At 36.1% G+C, this 25,298-nt stretch overlaps 1 protein-coding gene across 1 annotated transcript in view; it reads left to right on the forward strand.

Annotated features, from left to right (window-relative positions):
• The first annotated feature begins 3,115 nt into the window (after positions 1 to 3,115).
• LOC145688179 (F-actin-capping protein subunit alpha-like) overlaps positions 3,116 to 25,298 on the forward strand; it is a 37,839-nt gene continuing 15,656 nt past the window's right edge. The window contains exons 1-3 of the mRNA XM_081762035.1: positions 3,116 to 3,259; positions 19,652 to 19,715; positions 24,107 to 24,158. Of these exons, the coding sequence (XP_081618161.1) occupies positions 3,218 to 3,259; positions 19,652 to 19,715; positions 24,107 to 24,158 (158 nt within the window). The 5' untranslated portion in view covers positions 3,116 to 3,217. The remainder of the gene's footprint in view (positions 3,260 to 19,651; positions 19,716 to 24,106; positions 24,159 to 25,298) is intronic.

The raw sequence follows: 25,298 nt of genomic DNA on the forward strand, positions 1-25,298 counted from the left end.
CGAATGAATATATTTATTAAACTTTAAGACATACGAATATCAAATTTTACAAACATATTTACGAACCTCTCAAGTTCAAATTACAGTTCAAAGTTCAAATTACAGATGTTCAATATGTCCTCTATCAGAAACACGAACAATATTAAATCGATACTCAAATTCCTCCCATACTCGGGCAAGTATGTCCTGCGTCACTGATGTTATAAGAGTACGGATCCGGTTCTTCAACTCTTCCAGGTGCTGAGGGAGTGATGGTACATAAACGTTGTCTTTAACGAAACCCCACAGGAAGAAGTCACAGGGTGTTAAATCCAGTGACCGTGGAGGCCAGCTGAGACATGCGAAGTCGCCAGTTGCTTGACGACCAATCCAACGGTTCGGTAGAGTTTCATTCAGATATTTACGCACTTGGCGACTCCAGTGAGGGGGTGCCCCGTCTTGTTGAAAAATGAAGTTGTCTTCGTGCAGCCTCGGAAACAACCAGTTCTGTAACATAGCGAGATACTCCTGATTGTTAACCGTATTTCTATTAAAGAAGAATGGGCCGTAAACAGATGATCGGGATATCGCACAAAACACATTGACCTTGGGCAAATCTCGTACATGTTCAATCACTGCATGTGTGTTCTGTAGGCCCCAATTTGTTCGTTTACCTGACCACTAACACGGAAAGTCGCTTCATCACTGAACACGATGCGTTGTACAAAAGTGTTATCATTGTAAATAGCACCCAGAATTTCGTTGCAAAATACCACACGTTTGCGTTTGTCGTCAGGACGCAGAGCTTGTAACAGCTGTAACTTGTACGGCTTTATAACCAACCGACATCTCGCCAAAATGTTGTTTTAGGCACTTGTACCTCCTGACTGGCACGACGAGTTGATTTAGAGGCACGGCAGTTTCAATTCGTGCAACATTTTCTTCAGGAACATGAGGGCGGCCAGGACTCTTTCCTTTACATACACATCCTGTATCTAAAAACTGCCTATACCATCTGCGAATGTTCCACTCGTTCGGAGGAGCAATTTGGTACCTCAACCTGACACGTCTTTGCACTGTAATCAGGGAATTGCACTTCGAAAACTCGAGAACACAAAATGATTTCTGCTGCGGAGTAGGCATTTTAAACAAATGACAGTTACCAAGCAAAACAGAAGACAACTGACATCTAGCGGCTATTAATATAAACTAGACTATGCATTCCTTTCTCCAATAGCCGAGCCGAGGCGCAGCGATCGATAGTTTGGACAAAATAATTCTCCGTAATACGTATATTCTTTTTGAAACAGGGTGTAGATTCATGCGTATGTAGTGAACATAAAGGAACGCATGAAAATAAGAAGTGTTTGGGAATAACAATAAAGGAGGAAAATGAGACAGAAGTAATTGTAAGTAGTCATTCCGTTCATTTCTACAACTTACTCATTATAGTTACACTACAGGTAGAACTATAAAAGTACACACGTACGCTGAAGTAACCTAAAAATTTAACCACGAAATATGAACAAATGAGCAAGGATCTTTATATTTGATCGTTTATAATGGGTGTAAAAGTTTTAGTCAACTTATTTGAAAAAAAATCAAAGAAAAGTTTCATACACTATTTGATGGAAAACTATGATGATGTATAATCGGCTTTAAAGATTAATTTGAAATTAAATTAGAAATATTTTGTTTCGTGGCAATTTTCACTTGACTATTAAACCAGCATCGCCACTTATTTCCGTTATTACTTATTTCGGTTCATAGCACTAACGAAAATTTTAACGACACAGTCCAGACAAACTAGCACAATCGTTTTGAAGTAATTTTGAAAATTTTGAGATATATTTTAAGAAATGGCGTTTTTCACTGACGTCAAGCCAGCAGAGTCACCTAATTTTTTATTAGCATTCTCATTATTGGTTGGAAAGATGAAAAATCTCAACTTTACAATTCAACAAACGTAGCAGAACTAATTAAAAGTTATTTGAATTAGTTTGGAAATATTTTGATTAATGGTAATTTTCACTTGACTATTACGCCAGCATCGCCATTCTTTTTCGTTTATTAAGTATCCAGTTGATATAAATAAATAAATTTTTGGGCTTCTCCGTGGCTAAGCGGTTAGCGTACGCGCCTTTGGCATGGGAGGCCCGGGTTCGATTCCCGGCGGGAGCTCATGTGGTTCGGATTCCACGTTAATCAGTAGGTCCACGTCTCGTATAGCCTCGCTGCTGAAAAGGGACGTTCAACTCAAAATCAACTCAACTCAACTCATAAATAAAATTTGAACGGCACAATCCAGAACAAATGTAGCTCACTTATTTTGCAAACATTTTTAAAATTTTAAGATATATTTTATGCAATGGATTTTAACAGGACGTCATGCCAGCATCGCCTTCTGCTTTTTGATTGACATTCTGATTATTGGCAAGAAAGATGAAAAATCTCAATAGCACAACCCAGCATAAACTTCGCACAACTGATTAAATGTAATTTGAAATCAGTTTGAAAATATATATATATATATATTTTTTTTTGGCTGCGATTTTCACCTATCAGGTCTCATCGTCACTTTATTTCCTTTGTTATTTATTCCAGTTGATACTACAAACAAAAATTTGAACATCACAAATAAAACACAAACGATTGAAACTGTTCTCCATAATAATTTTAAGGTTACCTATTTTGTGTTAACCTATGTAACTTCTGTAACTTAATCTGCTTTTTACATAAAATTTCCTTTAAATTGGATGTATATTTCATTGTATGTTTATGTTTATTTATGTAGAAACCTCATATTAAACCTTGCAAACGTATTAAATTACAAAGAATTGCTATTATTTTTATTACTATATAATTATATGTAGTAATATATTCAGTTACTAAATAGTAAAATATATACTGAATATAATATATTCCATATATAAAAGAATTGCAAGACATACTAAAAACTATTTATCAAACATATATTGTTTTTCAATATTTTAGAAACATGCCTACTACTAATGATAGCACTGTTAGGGGGGGGGGGGGGCAAGTTCACTAGTAGGGCCAGGTCTGTTCTCTCTCTGCCGCTGCATTTTTTTCCTCCATTTTTTTCTGTAGTACACGTATTTTTACAGATATTTTATACCATGTCTACAGATATTTTGCCTGCCGGATCTGGTACTCTTTGCAGGAGGCTAGGAGTGTGAGTAGGTAGGAAGTAGGGATAGCCACTCTTTGTAGCAAGATGGCTGCTGATGGTGATGAACCGATTACAGATCAAGAAAAGGTAAACAACTTTAATTGACACGTTAAAACGAAACTTTTATTACTCGTGTTTTAATATGTTTTTTGTGCAGTTTAGTGAATATAATTTGTGCTTTGGTGTGAGTGAAATTTTGTGGAAATGACCACCGGTGACAGCTTATCAATAGGTTCCGTAGCTTCGTGAATGAAGCCGGATGTTAAGCATTTATAATGGTCTTATTCTATAATATGTTTGCAATGAACCGTGTAGTGCTTGGTTTGGGAAATTTAATGTAGATTGTTTAGAAGGTTTTATCCGTATAAATTTTTACTTCATATAGATGATTTTCCAATTTAAAAGGCGTTATTCTTTTGTCTTGCAAATGACACGTTTGTATCTTGGAAAAGTTTTCATAGTTGATGAGGTGAGTCATTCGTATACCTAATTTGGTTTGTTAAGAATTCAAACAAGGCTGATTGCATTTCTCTATTACACGTCATAGTAAGTACGTTGATTTTATTCACATCCTTGAGTTTTATGGCAGTCAACGTAAGAAATATACATTGGTGTAAAGTACAACTTTTTGATGATTTGATTTTTAGATACCAAAAATCGACAGCCCACTGAAAATTAGGCAGCTAATATTTTATTGTTTTTGTTTCATAAGTGGATAGCACCCTAAATATTGAATAAAAACATGACATTTTAATTTATCTTTCGAACTTACTTTTTAGTTGAGACACTCTTTTCAGTTTGTTCGATGGAGTCTCCTACATTCCTTGATATGAAGAGGCTTTCCATGTCTCTCGTTCAGTTTTACTATACGGATCCATAGTATAAGTAGTAGGCAGGGGTTCGTTGGGTTCTGTTCTCGAAATAAAATAGGCAGATTCAAGACTTTCCCAAATTTTTCCTTACATGTTACAATCCTTGGAACCGTATAGTAAAACTGCATCCTCTCTATTTATATATGTTTTTGGGACCTTGTAGGTTAGTAGCAAAACAAATATATAAGGATTTTGACATCGTGTCACACCGTACTGGAATAGTGAATACAGGTTTCATATAAAGTTCCCTGTCTTATGGAACTCCCTACAAACTTTGTGTTTTCGTTGTTACCGGAAGTGATGACATTTCTTGACGCATCCAATTACAGTTTATTGTCCAGTTGTTGCTTTTTATTCACCAATTATAATTATTTCTCTTCTGCCATCTCTTAAATGTAACTTGTAAATCAGTTTCGTTGGGTTTTTCGTAGTGTATTTTCAGGCTTTAAATCGTAAAAGTTCTGACATTTGGCGGGGTATTCACCTCCACTATCTTAGAAAGTGTTTCTCAAGAATTCCTGTATGCTCTTTCACTTTAAGATGACTTCCCCGTTTTGCATGTAAACACTGTGCCCGGAAATATGCCCTAGAAACTACAGTATAAAAACCACGAAAGAATTTGTGCTGGGTAGCCAATTAAAAGTACGAATATTATGCACCGGAGTGAGGGCAGGAGTGGACCAAGTTTGCGAGGGTTGCGTCCGTAGGGAGCAGGCGCGTCAGCGATGGCTGGTATGAGTGTAAACGAGGATGTGTCTAAAGACACTAGATTTATCTGTGCACCAATACATTGTAAATAACAACACATTCTCTATTGACAATTTTGTATCCACACACACAAATACCTTTCACTGCCGACTTTGCCAATGACATTTTACACCAACATATTGTTCACATTTGAAAATGTAAGTGTTCGACAATTTCTTTATTTTCAGTGCCTCCTTACATTTGCCACAATTTCTGCTCAGTTTCAATAATCATTGCCGCTCCACGAAAACTAATAACTCTTTCTTCATCAACATAGGTTGTAATAAACCTCATAATTGAAATGTCACATCCGTCACATGCACCTACCGTCACTGAGTGCTGGGAATTATTATTATTATTTTTTTTTTATCACAGCATAATGTCCGACGTCGTCATTCTTCCACTCAAAATAGTACCAACAACACGTAGCTTCTAACACTTCGAGATGTCAGATTACACTTATTTTGTTAACATGAATATCATTTTAAAAAATTACCAATTCACCTTTTCTTTCTTGTCAATTCACCATTTCTGGACCCACTCTCAGGCACTTCTACTTCCGTACATGGTGCCCATGTGCAGGAAGTTAACAGAAGTAGTGCGACAATTTCGATGTGTAATGTTTGCATTTCTGATTGTTTAATAGTGTGTGTATATGATATTTGATCTATTGCTATGGCTGTTAGGGTGCTTAACCCGTTAAATTATCTGGATTAAATTTAGCCTCTTATTATCTGACAATAATTTGTTAGTTTGTTCGTTTTCGTTGTCTGTACTGTTTCGGTTCGTGTTCTAGTAAGTCATATTTATCTTTTTAACTGGACATCAAAACTTTACAGAGCTCATTCGTGGCTAAGCGGTTAGCGTATGTGCCTTTGGCGTGGGAGACGCGGGTTCGATTCCCGGCGGCAGCTCATGTGGTTCGGATTCCACGTTAATCAGTAGGTCCTGCTGCTGAAAGGGACGTTAAACTCAAAATCAACTTAATCAAAACGCTACAGACCTCTGTTCGTATCTTTAACTCAGTTGTTGTTTTACTGATTAGTGTCGTTCTGTGGAAGTTTCAAAACTGTTGGTCTTTGGAAAAGATTCTTGCTGTGATTAAATATTGAGATGTAACAGCCCACACAGATTTGAGTCGTTTATGCAATGTGTGCACATTGTGTGGATTCATTGTAGTTTGATTTTATCACAGCCATCTAGTGAATCCTGTTCGAGAAAGTGTTTCGGTTTATTTTGAATATTGATGTTGGAACATGTGGGCTTTGTCATACTTCGCTTATGATGTTATTTGTTGTGCGGTGAGTATAATTTGTATGCGATTATGAGAGTGGTAGTTATATTAAGTAATGTGTACTAGTTTTTTGTGGCTAGTCTGTGTTTTTATACATACAAATTGATCAGTTATTTGAGTAGTGAATTAGTTTCTGAAATAAAATCGTTTATGGGTGTTTACTTTGTTAATTGGATTGTTTTAGTTTCTTTTATTCTTAAATATGATCGATATACATTTTTTTAAACTATTCTAATTGCCACCTTCAATCTTGTTTTATCTTGCAAAGTTTCACATATTCCTCCTTATGCAGAGTCGTTTTGTTGTACGATTAGCGTCATATTAAAACCTGACTTTTGCAGCAAACATATGTTAATCGAATTCTTTAGTGTGGCACTAATCATGCGTCAGAACGATCTGGATAAGGCCCATTGTGCTTAAGATGTTGGATTATCATCTTTATTCTTGTTTTCGTCAAATTGCATGTTAGATCTTATGTTTAGTACTTCCTATTTTATTACTGCATTCTCTTGTGCTTAACATGATATAGATAGTAGTGTATTTCCTCATTATGTAGAACATAGACCGTTCTTTATAATCTTTTGCATGGAGGGGTTTTCGTAGTTCCTCAGTGTAGATACATGAAGGCCCGTTGGTTTGAAACAAATGTTTTCTTGCTCATTGTTTATTAATTTAAAATCCGTAACTAGATTTTAAGAAAAGTATGTATTATAGTTTTGTAAAATTTGAACATTTAAGGAAAAAAGATAAGCTTCCTAATAGTTAAGGTACTTCATTTGATTGGCACCTTGCTTTAGAAAGTATATATGTTGACAAAATAGCACGGTTTGCCATGAAAACTATTTCAAGTGGCAGACCATAGAGTTGCTAAATGTATTGTGCGATAGCAAAACCTGATAATAAAAATTTATCACTAATATATGTATGCATAACAAAGCTAGATTTATATTTGCGGTAAATGAAGTTTTGTTTATTGAAAGGTCCCAGTCTCAGTGATATTTTTGTATTTTGTTTCTGATATAGTTAACATGTTTTGCAGTCGGACTAGGCAGTTGTTAGAAATAATATTAAAATTAATTATTGTTAAGTTTTCACAACGGTTAAAAGCTTCTGATTTTTGATTTTCAGTTTTCCTCATTGTCCATGTCTTATTTCGTGTAGCTCCAACGTTCCAAATAAAATCCTTAACGCAACGTTTCTTTAATTCAATCGAAATAACTTTGAAAGTTGGTTCCTTCCTTTGGTTTTGCAAAATGCTTGATCTATCTTGTTGGCACAGTTATTCCACTTCTCCCATCCGTGATAATCACAGGTTTTCAATCGTATATTTGGTTCGTAGTGTCGGGTCGGGGACAAATAGCCTCGATGCTCACGTCCCCATAGATCCTCCCTAATTCCAACTCCAATTGATTCGTGGTGTTCTTTCTACGTAGAAAATTATATACATAATCTTTTCCCTTTGTAAGGAACTTTTTGGGTTTCTCAGGTTTTTTTATTATTATTTATTCAGAACTAGTGGTTAATGGGTACTTGTCTTCATAGGTGTAACAATGTCTCGTAGTTGCTCCCAAGTCTTAGAAATTTATTGGATTGCAATTCGGTTATGTTGGCTACTACGTTGTCGTTCTGTAGCTGCCCACTCCCCCTCAGTAAGATTCTTTCAATAATGGCAGGAGTCCATTATGGTGTTCCTTATTTAAAGAAATAATTAGAGGGTATGTAACATTTCCGCATAAGATGATAGTTTTCGAGGTTAAGCTGCTTTCTATTCAAGTGTGTGTGGATTGAAATTGTTAGGGAAGGTTTTTATTAGTGAGAGAAGTGTTAACAAAGCAAGAACTGCTAACAAACCCAACTAGCGTGAGCTTCTTCGGCTGCAATAGGACGGTCTATGAAAAAAAAAAATAAAAGTAAAAAAAAAAAAAAATAGATTTAGAAAGTGGGTTCAGTCTCTTACGGTGTTTATAGTTTCGTTAGTTCTGGCCTTTCTGCTATTAAACACTTTTCCATAATTATTGTGGCCAATTCGGTCACAGGTGGGTGATTTTCTCGATGTGAGCATGCGAAAACTTGTCGAACGCTATGGTAAATGCTTCAACAAACATGGCAACTATGTAGTACACTAGCTCAATATATACAGAGAAAATAATGAAAAAAGTAATGGCAAGGTTTTTACTTTTATTTTGACACTCAAGCCTTACTTAGAAAATAACCATCGTAATCTAGGTTCTGAAGGAGGAAAAAAATATATCGGTTAAATATTCATACGTAACCGTATACTCAAGGAAGAGGTTCACCAGGATTGACTTTCGATCCTGAAGAAATGAACAACCACATGTATTCAACCTTAGATAACCATAAGAGTCTAAAGACTCAGTCCTTCGAACAATCAGCAATTAAGATCGCTATTTCAGGTTTGATTTACTTTTGTGTGTGTGTATATATATCTTTACATATCCTAACTATATATAAAACTACATGAGCTCACATAAATTATTGAGCACTTCCTGTAGGCTACAATGGGTAAATTTGGCATGGTTTTAGCTTTCCGGAACTAACTCACAGGAAAATTGCCAAAAGTGAATATTTTTAATTTTTAGAGGATCTAAATCCTAACTATGTATAAAACTACATGAGCTGATATAAATTATTGAGCACTTCGTGTAGGCTACAATGATTAAATTTGGCATGGTTGTAGCTTTCCGGAACTAACTCACAAGAAAATTGCCAAAAGTGAATATTTTTAATTTTTAGAGAATCTAAAGAGGGGATGAAAAATTTCCCCATGTTTTTTAAATGGGCTTTTTTTTTTTTTAGCTATAATCTCATGTTTTAGGTACTTAGAATTGGTAATAAAACTTGAAATTCGGTATGCTTGTACGTTTTCTTAGCAGTACCTAAGTAAATTAGTAAAAATAATAAAAAAAAAAAAAAAAAAAGAATCCAACTTCAGAGTCGTTTTATAGGGAACTGAAAAATCTTTCCCATGTTATTTATATGGGACACCTTTTACACCCCCAAATTATTGAGCACTTCCTGTAGGGCTACAATGGTTAAATTTGACATTACTGAAGCTTTCCGGGATCAAACCCACAGGAAAATTGCCAAAAGTGAATATTTTTAATTTTTTAGGGGTCTAAAGGGGAATGAAGAAATTCCCATGTTACTTAAATGGGCGTTTTCTCGGAATACAAAATCTTATCTCTTAGATAGTTGAAATAGGAAAAGAAACGATAGAATTGTGGGTTCAAGAGATGCGAGGCCGTAGGCCGAGCAAACTCGGGGGTCTGGGGGCAGAGACCCCAGCTAGCCAAAGGCTAGTATATATATATTCTGTTTAAAAAGTCCGTAAATTTCTTTGATGGAACGTGTAAGGAAAAGTTTCGATTTTTTAACTTTTTGTCCATTTTCGATCACTGTAATGACATCGTACTTAATTGAGACTTTGTCTGGAGCATTCCAAATCATCACTGACGTAATAGTTCAGGCTTTTTACACATCATTGAGTTTATTGGATGGTCGTTTCAAGTAAACTTAAAATTCGTGTGTTTCGTATTCGTAATTTCCATCTCAGATTACTTCGGTTAAGAACACAGAGGAGTAGGGGAGAATCATTTTACTATTTCAGAGAGCATTTTTGATTTGATCAAAATAATAAAAAGAAGTTAGGAAAACCTTTTATTCTTCATTTAATGAATGTGAACCACAAACATCAAATCATTGCACTTTTATTGTTCCCAGTGTTGCTGTGACATCAAAGTTAACGAAACTTTGCTAACTTTAAAAGGTTGTAGTTAATTCATGAAGCATTGGTCGAGAATGATATTTGGTATGTTTATTATTCATGTAAAGTTGAACCATCTGACAAAATTTCAGAATTTTAAAATATGGTTTTTTCGAGAAAATGGCGCCCGAGTTCCATGTCTTCTACAATTCATAAAGTGTACTCCCCGTCTTTGATGGCCCATTACTTGGCGGGAAAATTTTTTTCGACAAAACAAAAAAATATGGATCTCTTAAATGTCTAGTTGCTATAAAAAAAAGTTTCAACAATGTCTGAGATGATGATGGTACATGCTCTGCCTAGATTGAAATGGAAGGCACCCATTGTATGTAATATGATTAGCGGTAAAGAAGGTACGGATTTGATTGCTGGGGGAAGCTCATGTGCTTTGTATTTCATGTTAATCTATAGATTCGCGTCTCATATAATATAGCCTATGTGCTAAAAGAAAGAAGAAGAAGAAAAAACTCAATTCAACTAGATGTTTGTTAGTTTGTCATTTGCACGTTGTTATAAATATTGTAATTTCAATGTGTTAATTTTTCACACGGGAAGAATAGGTTTGTGAGAAGTATTTGAACCATCATATCTTCTAGGATATGTATTTGAATGAATGTACAGTGATAGTGATGCAGTTACTCTCTTGCTTAGTTTGTTTGAGCTACGTAAACTGATTTCTGTAATCTTTTATTTCTATACTTCCTTACGAAGTATACAGTCTATATTCTCTACACAATTTTCTTACTGCTCTTGCGTTTGCCGATTTTTTAAAACACTTTCTTTTGCGAATCACTCGAGATTAGAACGATAATATTTAAATTAAACAAAATGTCTTGTATTTAGTCGTAATCAAAATTATCGAAGCTATTTCATAGACTATCTTCGTAGGGACAAACGCAAAACGGCATTTGTCGATTTTTAAAAACACTTTTCGTTCGAACTCACCTACACAAGCATCCAACCGTTATTCCTTTCTTAGTTAATAATCTTGTAATTTCATATTAAAAGGAGAATCATAGTTGCAGTGTTTTCTAGTATAATCAATGACGCTAAAATTCTAGAAATAAAGTTTAAATATGTGTTAAAAAAAAAAAAAAAAAACTGGATGCTATTCAATTCAAATAAACAAAATGAACCATTGTAGTTCAATTTTACCCTATGTGTTAGCATTGGAATACCGTTGCTAGGGGCATTGTCTTCATTTAGGGAACCCTTTCGGAAAAACTAACGTAATAAACAAAAATATCTGAGTTAGGCCATGATACACTAATGTATCAAAAATAATCAAAATCTATGCATTGGTTTAGGAGGTATTGGTCACCAAACATCGTTACGTCCATTTTTATTTATATACTAGCAGAATACCTGTTCTTTACACGGGAATAATACGTTTCATTTGAACATAAAGGAGTGAATTTGGATTTAAATAGCATCGGAAGTGTCACTGTTCATCTCAGCAACGCTGGAAACTATGGTTTCTACACTAATATTGGCCATTTTCAGTCATTTTTACATATCTCCCGCTCCCCAAGTTGCGGGGCTGAATTTGAATTTAAACATCATCGAAAGTTTCACTGTTCATTTCACAATTCCAAGAACTATGGATTTGACACTAATATCTGTCATTTTCGATCATTTTTGAATATCTCGCCCCTCCCGTGAGTTGCACCGTCAAAGTGAAATGGTAAAAACATCCCAGGCCCGAATTTATGTTGAAAATTTGATCGAGATCGGCGGGTGGTTTAAGAGTTAAGTCACAAATATAGTGATTTTGATTTATATGTATATAGATAGATAGATACATAATATTGAAAGACATTGTATAAGCACGCAGGTGAGTATGTTGCACTGAGTGTCTAAGAATGTTGAAAGTTTTTTAAAGACCTTATGGCAAATAAAAAGGCATGTTGATATAGATGTCATAAATTTATCATCAATGGTGTCATTCAAAATAGCTGTCGGATCAGTGAATATTATTAGTAATTAATTATAGTATTTAATAAAGTCCGAAATTAATGACACGATCCCATTATATTGCAACTTTCGTGATCTTTTCAGGAAAGTGCAGTTTCACAGTTTAAAAGCAGTTTGTTGCCATTTTCCATTTTGTCTTCAATGCTCTTTATCCAAGTATGAACGATAGCATACCAAAAATTTGGCTCGCTGTTATCTGGCAAAGCAATCACAGTGTCTGATAAAGTGCACTCTGGGGGCACTTGTTTCCAGAATTTTATAGGCCCCTGACATGTGTACATTTTTACGTAACTAAATTTGTCACATTTTTTATTATTTCGGAAATATTTCAGGTCGCAAAGTTAGGGGACGTACGTACGATGATACTAATTTTTTTTGCGATTACAGCCATCTATTAGAATAACGAAAAAGTGCTTCATATAAAAGTTGCTTAGTTTTGATTGCAAAATCATAATCTGCAATAAAAATAAGGGATTCTGTTTGAAATTTTCAAGTTGGCCCGTGAGGCCGTATGATGGAACCCCTGGGGGCACTTGTTGTTTACAGAATTTGAGGCCTCTTCCATGGGTACATTCTTGCGTAACTAGATTTGTCAAATTTTTTGTCATTTTGGAAATATTTCAGGTCGCAAAATTAGGTGAGACACCCTGTATATATATATATCTACTCTAGTTCTCTAGAAACCTTCAATGATGTCGCCATTGTTCTGAGTATTTTTCCCGGTGACAGGGGCGCGCACATTTGACGACAGTGATCACTCTGTAAGTGCTAATCCAGTTTTGGAAAACTCGAACACTGCTAGTGTTACGGAAGGTGATGCTGATATAACTGTTGACAATATCATGAATCCTTCCCAAACTAGTTTCCAGTGACATTTGTAGATGGATTAGAAAGATCATTTTCACATTTAAAGCAAATTCTTTCTAACAAGAGAGAATCTTTCGTTTGAAAATCTTAATTTCAGAGAACAAAAATATGAAATAATTATAAAGGGCATATCTGCCCTTAACTATTTTAGTTTATTTTCTTTTTTCCTTTAACAGTGGCTTCTCTCCATAGCGGTTCATGTAAAGTGTCTTATGCAACATGCACCCTTTTGTTTAAAAAAATCTTGGCCATCCATCTTTGTCTAGAAGGCCATATTCTGGTGACCGTACGTGCGAAATTCTGCTAATTTGGCTCTAAGTAAAGATCTTAATTGGATTAAAAAAAAATAACTATATTTATTTGATTTCATTCCAACTGTAGGTAAGAGTGCGTGGCTTTAAAAGACTGAAGGTGGCCAGTTACTGTACATTCTTGGTTTCAGAAATAATCAGGAACACAAATTGGACTTACAGATTTCCGTGATATCATAACTGCTATGAATATATATTGTAATAATTTGTGTAGGTAGAGACAATAATAGTCCAGGATTCTAGCTCTTCACCTATTTATTTCTACAAAAATACAAGTGAGTATTTGTGTGTACAAAGTTTGATGTAACTTCCTTATGACCTGGGGTGAAGGAAGTAACGTTTCAGACGGGAACCCCTTCGTTCATGGCAGGCACATGAGGTATGGTTTGTGTTGAGGAATCACTTTTGCTTCAAGGCAGCCTTCAGGGATTTTTAGGAAAGGTAGAGCTCCTTCGTCCAGTGCCACTTCCGGAGCTTGTTATGGGCGGGACAGGACGTTTGGGCGCGGACGTTTGGGCGCCAGATGTTTGGGCGCAAAGCCGTTTAGGCGCCAGACGTTTGGGCGCGAGGTACATAGTAAAAATCACAATTTATGACATATAAAGTGTGCTAGGCACTGAAAACTAAGCGCGAATCAAGATATGTACATTTCCTACATTTCTATCTTTATCTCACCTCATTTATCTGTATATTTTCTATCTCTATCTTATTCATCTGAATTAAATAGTTTAATGCGTTTGTGGCATTTGTTGCCTAACTTCGTCATGGATTGATTTTTCGCTTGTTCACGATTCTTGTAGTTCTGATCTAATGTTGATCTAATTTTTGTATTATATAAGAAAGCTAGGAAATGAAGAGATCAGACGGTGTTAATAATTTTCTTAATGTTAATTAAAACATATTGATTTAATTTTTGTATTTTTTTAAAAAAAGTTGATAATTACATACTTACGAATATTAAAATTTGTTTTCTTTCGTATTACGTTTGCCAAACTCTTCTTTTCCGTAAGTCCAATAAAGAACTACCAATAAAAGATTTCCGCGCACTCGAGTTGAGGGAAGTGGCCCCGCGTAGCGTAGTCGCTGACGCTCTCGCCTTCGGTGCGAGCGGTCCTGGATTCGATTCCCGGTAAGGGCACTCGGTCGAAAAAGTGTAACACGCTCTTTCAGGCCAACTACCCTGAATGAGGTTTTCCTCATTCACACCAGGCAAATGCCGGGGTGGTACCTAATTTATAGGTCCAGGCCGCTTCCTTCCTTCCCTTTCCCCGGATAGTGTGCTCCCTCAAACGTGACGGGCTAAATGGCCTTAGATGCCGAGAGCCCAGAAATCTAAAAATCCTAAGTCCTAATCGAGTTGAGGGAAAGATATTTCGCATACAGGGTGTCTAAGACATTGAGTTTAGGAACTGCAGTATGCCGTATTTCTGGTATCACCTTTTTTTTATTAACATTCCAATATAAAAATCAAAACTTAACACATTTTTTTGCCCCATTGTAAGCATTTAATCTGCATTAAAGAAAGTGGCGAAAGGAAAAAAAAGAGAACGATTTCAAATTGGAAAATAATAGTTAACTGTACATATACAGGTCATTTAGCCACTAGAAATGTGTTTGACATTCATACTTATTGCGTAACTACAGTAGAAGGCCTGCTTTAAATTTTTTTAATGGAATAGGCTCACTATGTATGTAATGCAGTCAATCATATCTAGTCTGGTCTACTTACCTTTGGCTTGATAAGTTATCAAATAAAAAGCACACTTAACTTTGGTTGAAACTTAAATTTACAAAATTTAATTGTTAATTCAGTTTTTAGAATTTTGAAATTCCAGTATTTCTAGTATGTAAAACAAAACCCAGTATAATTCAAGGCTTCCACTACAGTAGACACCTTGTGATATATTGATTCCAACTTAGTACTCAGCGCCTAACATAATGACTTTTTAATTTAACTCGCGCCAAAACGTCTGGCGCCCAAATGGCTTCGCGCCCAAACGTCCAGTGCCCAAACGGCGGGGCCCAAAGGTCCGCGCCCAAACGGCGGCGCCCAAACGTCACGTACCGTGTTATGGGTTAGCGATCAGTGATCAACTGATGCCGCCTCCTTCTTTGGATCTACTTTTTATAGGTCCTCTTTCGGTTCCCATCGTGTTGATCTTCTTGTCTTCTTGGTCTGTGTATCGTCTGCTTGTTTATAAACAATAAAACGTGCCGCTGATAAACATGTGCTTACGCTGTGATGTAGAGATCCTTACAATATAAATAGATTATAGATAGATAGATACCTCACGATGCCAAAATAAAATGTTTATCCTTTCGTTTTTAGTATTAATTGCATACTTACGAGCGAAGAGAGCTTAAGTAATAAAAGTTCATTCCGAAATTTGGAAGTTTTCGATTTGAAATTTCGTGCTTGCTACCTTAAGTAAGGTTTTCCTAGGCTGCTGATTTTATCGTCAGATTGATACTGGGAGGGCACCTTTAAATAATAGCCGTAGCCGACTTTTTCTATCTCGTTTTCTTTCTGTTGTCATTTTAATATAAAATAGCCTTCGGGGGTTAAATAAATAAATACGTATAATTTCCTGTATATGTGTAATAAAACCAACGAAATTAATTAATGAGGCTACATGTTACACAGGCGTAGGCTTTTCATCTCCCGATTATGAGGTGATAGCGATGAGGTATTGTATACTGCTTCGTATTTGCTAGCACAATTTTAGAAGTGTTATCCTTTAAGTTAAACCAAATTCACAGTTTAAAGTGTTTCTTTCTGTTCAAATGACTGACGCACGTTGTTCGATTTTCAGGGAAAGGTGTGGGGTTCCGTAGTGCTGAAAACAGACAAATTTCAGTGAATCAGTCAATTTATACTTTCGTAGGTTGAATTGTTTACAGTATAATAAAACATGCTTCGTTATACAGGGTGCTGCAGCGTTCATAGCGTAATTTGACTTGCGTAGTACAATGACGTACTGCATGAATGCGCGCCAGTTCATGCCGCATTCGTGTACTAATGAACTTCCATTTCGAGTGTGACAGTGATATGGAGCGGTGGAGTGCACAGCATCGTGCCTTTGCTGTTGAAAGTTATTTCAAGAATAACGACTCTGTTATTGCTACCCAAAGTCTATTTCGGTAACATTTCAACTTGGGACATCATGGGAAAGTTTCAGATGGATGGACTATTGTGAGGTGGGTACGTGCATTTCGAACAACAGGTTCTGTTTGCAATGGCAAACCGGGAAGAAGTGAAAGAACTGCGAACATCAGAAGCCGTGGAAAATGTTCGTGCTGCAATATTGCGTAGCCCAAAAAGATCTACTCGTCGTCATTCGCAAACTGTGCATATGTCCGATCGCTCATTCAGGAGAATACTGCACGAAGATCTCAATTTTCATCCTAATAAGCTGCAGATTGTTCATGAAATTAGGCCTCGCGATTGGGTTTCACGAGAAACATTCTGCTTAACCATGCGTGATCTCCTTCGCCAAAATCGACAAATGTTGCACACCATCCTGATGTTAGATGAAGCTCATTTCGAGTTATGTGGTTCAGTGAATAAACAGAATATGCGTTATTGGAGTGATGTAAACCCGCATGAACTGCACATCAAGCCCTTGCACAGTTCTCATGTCACAGTGTGGTGTGGAGTTGCTTCCTTTGGGATTATTGGCCCTTACTTCTTTGAGGATGACAGCGATGTGGCTGTAAGTGTTACCAGTGAACGCTACCTCAAGATGCTGCAAGACTTCGTTCTTTCCCAATTAGGTAAGGTCGATGTGGATGTGGAACAATTATGGTTTCAACAAGGCGGAGCGACCTCGTATGCAGCCAGAATTTGCATGGATTTCTTGCGACAGACATTTCCAGGCAGAGTAATTTCCCATTTTGGTGACATTTCCTGGCCGCCTCGCTCACCTGATCTTTCATGTGCAGACTTTTTCCTTTGGGTCCTCCTGAAGCAAGAAGTTTTCCGAACACGTTGTGCCACCATTCCTGAGTTGAAGGATCGCATCAGAACTGCCGTCTGCAATGTCCCAGGGAATACGTTACGCCGAGTTATGGAAAGCTTCCAACGCCGCCTAGATGAATGTGTTGTGCAGAGGTGGCATCATTTGACAGGAGTCATATTCAAAAAGTAATCCACGCAATGGACAATGACTTACACATAAGTAAATAGCATATCTTTAAATATTAATTGACGTAAGAGGTAATAAATAAATTTCAGTTACTGCCTGTTGGTGTGTTTTTAATATCCTACTATGAACGCTGCCGCACCCTGTGTTACGTATTTGTACCATTGTAGTTCATCAGCATTCTTTGAATCTTAAACACAACACTTGCCAATTTCTCACTTAATAAAGATTATTGAAAGATGTCCGGCAAACCACCAACATATTTTATTATCTAGTCTTTTCAAATTCTTTTCTCCGTAATTTTACTAGTTTCGTTATCTTCATGAACAGCTTTCCAAAAAACAATGTAGTAATGCGTTCTCGTTTACTTACAAATTGCATACAGGTGGACATTACTTGCTTAAAACCTGATCACATCATTACATACTATTCAAATCAACTCCACCCTAAAGAAAATATGAATTTTGACTTACGTAAATCAGTTGAACAGACAAGATGAATTATATTGCTCTAGTAGATTCCATGGTTTGCCTGTTGGTTTAAGAAGCGCATTGAGATGTTTAGATTTGTTCTATGATTTTTGCAGATTTTTCTGCATCGTATAAGCAATGTTTCAGTTTTACTTAAGTGTTACTTATGCATTCTGGTTGTCATAGTTCTTTCAAGTTGTCTTTTTTTTATTTCTTCTTCTTTTTTGTTCTTTTTTCATTGTTTCTTGTTGGTTCTTGTAAAGATTTGCCTGCTTTTGCAAACACTCGGTTTTTGTTCCACTATGTACTCGTATTCTGTTACGAGTTTGTTGTGTTCGTTACTAACGTGTATTGTCGCTCTGTTGAAGATGTTCTAATGTTAATTGTTTTCCCTATTGCCTTTCTCATACTAATTTACCCTACGTAGGTCTCTCTTTTTTCTGTTTTTCCGGTAAGCCTTTTCGTCCAGGGCTATTTCCTTTGGACTTCGCTCAGGTTTCTGAATTGCTGTTTGTTTAGGTTCTTTATCCCTGTTATTCCTGTTGTTGTTAAGACTGTGCATTGTCTAATGGACGTTATTGAAAGTTTGTTTTGTTCGCTTCTTGTGAAATATTTTATACATATTTCTTCTGTCATTTGTCTTAGTTTTCCTGAAATCATGATTTCGATATTGTTGGTCTTTTGTCTATTTTGCAGAATTCTGAGTTTACTTTTTTGTATTCTGTTTTGAGTCTGTCTCTGTCTGATTCTTCCTTGTTATTATTATTTCGGTAGCTGTGTTTGTAATTTTATGTCTTTAGATTGTGTCCATTATCATTCTTTGAGTTTTTTTTTCTTTTCTCTCGTTTTGGATGGTGTTCAATTGCGTAGCTGTTGCTTTTGCTGCTGCTTCTTTAATGGTTTTAGTATGATTATTCGTATTGACTTGTTTACCGATCACGAGTAGTCTACTATTCTTTGATTACTTTCTCTTCTTTTGAACTGCTTTACAACTTCTTGTCCGTATCCTATTTTATCTATTTCGAATTTTGTTGTTGTGCATTTGGCGTGGGAACCCGGGTTCGATTCCCGGCGGGAGCTCGTGTGGTTCGGATTCCACGTTAATCAGTAGGTCCACGTGTCTCAATGCCTCGCTGCTGAACGGGACGTTAAAATCAACTCAGCTCAGTCGTGATGTTCAAGACATGACTACTATAGTATTACTACGTTATCCACATTTCATTAAGCACTTGAAACATTTGAATTAAATTACTGTATTCCTTCGCCAATAAGGGTAGTCAAAAATACTCAGGTAGCTAGGCAACAAAGCTTTGAGTACAAGGCATGTTTTGGTGGTTGGTTCCCAGCTTAAGAACTGGGGACAGGCATGATAAATCTAAACTGTTTTCGTTCCTTTAGATATTGATTCGAGTATACTTTTAGTCCTAAGTAATTTGTGACTCAGTGCTGGGTGATGTATAAATAAACAACTCTTGAACCAGCGGTTTCGAATTTACAGATCATATTAATTAAATATTTTTTAAAGATGTATAGATACAGAAGGCAAATTATTACAGCAACTGTTAGATCCATTAATACGGTTGTGCCTTTTAATATTTTTCTCATTTCAATAAAATAGGAGTTCAATGCAGAGAAATGTACGTAGGATCTGGTCCTTTACTTGTATTATTTTGATTTTACTTCAAAAGTGTATATATACAATCTAAACAAGTTAGAATTTACGTACAAGCCATCAATCTACACCGTCATTTTTGTAAGAAAGTATTAATACTTGTTCTACGTCATTTTCTGTTGATTACAATTGAAATAAATATCAGTATAAGGTGTTTTGCAGCTCTCTTCCCTAAAGCACCATTTTCAATAACCTTCTGCGTGAAATATCAGTTATTTCCTCATTTCGATTGTTCATTTTTTAGAATCTTTCGTTGTTTTGTCTTTTCATTGAAATTATTCATCGGATTGTTTAATGATAGTTAAAACCCTTTGATCTTTAATTAATTTTTTTTTTTTCGTTACAGGTCAAAATTGTATCAAATTTTATTTTGCATTCTCCTCCAGGAGAGTTTAATGAGGTTTTCAATGGTAAGTATTTGAATTTTTGTTTTCCTCTACTATGTATTGTGTAAATGTGTGACACTTCAAGTGATTTCATGTACAGAATTTGAAGTTTTAAGTAAGCATTTTACTGTACACAAGAAAGCTTGTAGACATGCACGTCCTGATAGATAAATACTAGAAAATGTCAACTTAACGTTTTCAAAGACGGCTCTCCTAAAATGTATCACAAGGCTGTGAATTTTGTAATGTTCTTCTTTCCATAGCTCGAGGTGTAACATGTAGTATTAACTGGTGCTGAGGGCTGAATATATCTACCCGCACCGAAGGTAACTTTGTCTATCAGTCGGTTAATCAAGATAATATCATTTAGATAAAACATTTCTAGTACGGTCCGCTTTGTTGCTTTGAGTTTGTCTCCGTAGCAACAAACAATGAAGCATGCAAGCTGTATACAATTGTTAAAAAGCCAGTAAAGTGATATAAGGAAAGCATAGTTACTGTTCAAGTTAAAACAGGTTCCCATAGACATAAATGAATTGTACAGGGTGATCCACGAAAACCCTCTTATGAGGTTGAATGAGTGATTTTGTAAAGAAATAGTATCTGATGGTACAGAAAAAATACGCACACACGTCATTAATGGAAAGATTTGTGCTCATCAGAATTATAGGTGGTCTGAAATGTTCTTTCCATCCATCAGTGCACTTCTGCGCACGTCTTAACATGTGCATTCAGTGCAACTCTGCTACATCATTTTTCGAATTTCACTACGGATATTGTCCTTCAAGTCTTTGTTTTTAACTTTACCCTTCAAACTGCTCCAAAGATAGAAATCACAAGCAGACAGATGTGGTAATAGCAAATAGCATATCTGGTGATCGCAGCGGCCACAATCCTTTCCTTTGTGAATTTCTCGTGAATAAGTGAGAACAACGCGCGGGGAGTCTGACAGGTAGCCCCACCCTGTTGAAAGAAGGCATAATTACATTCAAATGGTGTCAATTGTTCATAAAATTCTTCAAAAATTCCAATATATAGTGTTTACTGTTGATTAAAAAAAAAAAATCCTACCGTCAGACAGCACACCAGACCTCGATCTTTTGTCATGGAGAGGCTGTTGATGAATCATGTTAGGATTTTCCACGGAACAATATCTAGTGTTCAGCGAGTTTATGTGCCTTGACAAAGAAAACCATGCTTCATGAAGAACAGCATCGGATCCGTCTAACCACTCGCATTATTTTAAAGAAGCCACGTACAGTAATCGACACGTTTGGCCTTGTCTCCCTCTTTAAGTTCTTGGACCTATGTCGTTTTGTATGGATTCATTTGTAGACTGTGTAGAAACGCTCACACATACTGCGCAGAATACCTACTTCGTATGATAACTTACGTGTTGACTTCAGAGGACTTCTTGACATCCATACTACGATATCAAAAAGGACTCACCAGGTGTACGGGCGGAAGGAGTTCGATTCTTTTTGGCGTTTCCACTGATCCTGTTGTTCGCCATTTTTTCACCAAACCTTGAATACTGCTCGTTGCAGGAACACCTACACTAATTTTCCTGCTTCTCCCTAAAGGAACCGGTGAACACAAACACCTCAACTATTGTTATTCTCTGCTGATGGAATACATTTTGCAAACAGCCATCACACGCTCGTCTACACCTAATCTGCATGGCTCTACACTGTCTTGAGTATGCAACAGCAATGAGGCCCCATCCTACGTAAATGCCGCAACACAACCGTTAGCAACAATTACTGGTGCCGACAACATAAGGAGTTTCATTGCAAACTTTTCAACAGGTTTTTCGTTGGCCACCCGATACATCACCGACGCCGTCACCAGTCATCATAAGTTCTTTCATAATGTGTAGATTTTTAACCGCAAACAATGGATTGAAGATTTCAATTAAAGAAGATGTCTTGGCGAGCGCAAACAATCGGACAGCCAAAACGTTGCCACAGTGTAACGTCTTGGCATGATGTAAAAGAGCTGTCAATACTGAACTAATTTTTTCCTCATTTGAATGAGAATATTAGTCACAAGGAACAGTGTGGATATTATATATGTAATATTTGCTTAGTTAATAATCTTTTATTAACACCAGTGTCATATTTACCCATTGTAATGTTGGGGTGAATGTACAGATATTTTTTAAAATTATTGATTACACAGGCATGGGCGTTCATATGTTCGTTTCCAAGAGCGCGGGGAGGGGTAGATTATTACACACTATATATATAGAGAGGATGAGTTTCTTTCAACGACCACCCCTTACCCTAACCATTGGACACTTCTTGCTTTCATCTATGGACAACCTCTTCGTATTACAGGAAATCCACAAAGACAAGATATCACGCTGTCGGACTTCCTTTTGCCCGCTTGTCACTTGGAATATTTTGTTGTTTCTGGTCAACCAGTTGTTCTATAGAGGATCTAACCGGCGGTATTCATTTCAAAACTTAAAATTCTTGCCTTACGCCACTGCCAGAACACCAGTCAAACCTATGTTATACGGCCGGGATTGCTAAATGTTGCCCCAATCTCAACCCTATTAAAGGGAACTGAAGAAAACTAGTAGAAAATTAAGTAATAAATGACTTCTGCAGAAAAAATGATATATTTGTCAATTGTCTTCTTTTCTTATCAACCGAGAGCTGCCTTTTGTTTTGTGATAAATAGCTAGTGTTGAAAGGAAATACTAGGTGGGGACAAACAGTTTTTACAATCACTGATAGAAATGAGCTAGGATCTGCAATTTCTCTACGGACCCATCTTTCTCCACGTGTATGCACTTCGTATTGCTTTATATTTCCTTCACCTATGCTTTATATTAATGTTAATAACATCTGCATAAAGTTTGCGGAGTTGGAGGCAAACCAGGGTTCCACCGCATTAATGGCCACATTACCCGCAAAACGCCTACTTCGCAATTTTTTTTTTTTTATTTCATTCATATTTGGGAAGAGGAAGTAATCGAATGGAGCTAGATCGGGTGAATATGGTGGTTGGCCAAGGGTCGTAGCCACATTGGCGCATAAAGTGAATGTTTCTGCAGTTTGGTGTGCTGATGCACTTTCCGCTAGAAGTAACACGTTTCGAAAGGAAACTAGGTCTCTTGGCTTTGGTAGCGTCCCGTAACTTTTGCAGCAGGTTGGTACAATATGTTTCTGTGATTGTAGCACTTTTCTAGAATAAACGGTCTAGATCACATCTTATGGTCTCAAATCACAGAAATGACCTTGTGGATGAATGCTGCACTTAGCCTTTTTTGGGGTAGGGGACGAGGTATGTTTCCATGTTTTACTCATTTTCTTGGTTTCCAGGGTCAAATAGATGCATTCAAGATTCATTATAGTCGCTATACTGTTTACAAAAGGATCCTTGTTCGTGTGACGTAGGTCCAAAAGGCTTTGTGCACATTGCAAACTTGCTGTTTTTGAAATTGTCAACAGTCGGAAACCCAGCTTGCTCCCACTTTGCTCATATGCAGAATAACATGTGTAATACGGTATGAAGGAACTCCCTACTATTGGTCACTTCCCTGGCTAAACAACTATAGTCACACATCTATCTCGAAGCACTAGCTGCTGAACTTTACCACCAGGCTTGAATCTGTAGCCGTTGACAGACGATGTTGTTTTGGGTCATCCTGTAAACATGTGCGACATATTTGAATTCTCTCTTCCAACGTTTCCATCTTCCCTAATTTTACATATCGTTTATACATATTTTTCTTTAAGATGAAAGAACTTTATCACAACTCCGTACTCGATTTAGGTAAACATGGTCGTGCCTCCGTCTAGTTTTCTAGTTATAACATTAATTCAACAGTTTCTATCATTGTGATGCTAAGACCTCGCTATCCCCTTGTAGAACAGTGTGAAGATTCCCAAACGCTTTCTGGAATTGGTTTGCTTGTTCAGAAAACTTAATATACAGATGTTCAAAAAAATAATTGATAACCCTAAGATGTATGACTACATAATAAATGACAGTAGATTAATAATAGCTTTTGAGGCAATAGGCAAGTGCTTTCTCCAAATCAGTGACAAAATTGCTTCAACAATTTTTAATTAAATGAATGTGAAAGTCTATGATCTGTGAAAATATTGCTTTAATACATACATTGTAATGAAAAGAATAAAATACATAATAATAATTCTTCCTCGTTGCCTAAATCACGGTAAAATTTAAATTTGTTCAGTAGTTTGCTACACACTATACACACACATATATAGAAGCGTTTTATATATATATACGTAGTTTGTATTAATTTTTTTGTCTTGTTTTAGCACCTTTCTTTTCCTCTTTTCTTATAAAAACCGCTCCTAGAAATCCTAACTCTGCTCATAAACTGATTCAGATGAATTTACAGGGTTCTATATACATTCATTTTTTTTTTTCAGATGTACGGGTACTATTGAATAACGATACCTTGCTGAAGGAAGGTGCTTCATCGTAAGTGATACATACATATATATATAATTGTAATATTTATATATCAGTATTTAATAGTAATATTTAAGCCCAGAGTTCAAAAGTAAGTACAGTGTTGTGCTAAGTACAAAAGGTAATTGGCTAATGAGTATAGATGCAAGTATATATTTGGTAATTGGGTATAAGTATGCTACATAACTATATATATTTGAAATGTAACATTTTCCTACCAAATATCATAATAAATGTAGTAAATGCTAAATATATTTAGTGATAAAATCAACTGTTTATGTTTAATGCAGTTTCAAGTAACATTGAGGGTGGGAGGAATCAGTTACAGAAAATCGCACCTAATCTTTCTATTCATTCCCAATTCATTGGTAAAAGGAGTGAGAAAAGGGATTTTGAAGTTGAATGTCAAACAGGATGATTATGGAATACATTATTTCCAACTTTCGTAAAGAATTTAAAACTATTCTGCAGTCACAAACAAAACCGTACGCACTTCCCGGAAAATTTCTTATATAGAAGATGTGATAACAGAGATATAGAGACTGGCTGTAGCTTCCTATAACTTTTATCTTATGTATCTGGAATTCGGTCAAAATATTAAGACAATCTACGTTTAACTTACCCCCCCCCCCCTCTTTTTTACTTTACTTTTCAGCGGAGAAAAGAGAGAAGGATCGAAAAAAAAACAGCGGGATATCAACGGATTTACACGTTTCATGGCCCATAGATACAAAAAAAAAATAATAATAATAAAAAAAAAAATAAAAAATAAAATAAAATAAAATAAAATCGTTCAACATATGCTCGTCCATTCGTCGTGGTGCACACTCGTCTAGAGGCCGTAACATTCGACGTATCTCAACAAGATTTTAAACTTGAGATTTTTGCGTGATTCTTTAGGGAGGGGAGTCAAATTTTATTCGTACTCTTAAAATTAAGGATAGTTTACTGAAGGGTGACAATCAAAAATTATTTTCTCAATCTACTGTAACGAATTTGTTTATATTTTATAAATCTGTTTTCCAATTACAATTTCATACTGTAGTATAAGTAATTTCTCTGGGATAAATTGAGACGAGGTAGTTTTTCCGTGGCGATTTTTTCGGACTATTTCGTCAAACACAACCCAGGCGATTTTGTTGATATTTC

Source organism: Thermobia domestica, chromosome 6 (assembly GCF_964235325.1).
Source record: "Thermobia domestica chromosome 6, izTheDome1.hap1.1, whole genome shotgun sequence".
NCBI lineage: Eukaryota > Metazoa > Arthropoda > Insecta > Zygentoma > Lepismatidae > Thermobia > Thermobia domestica.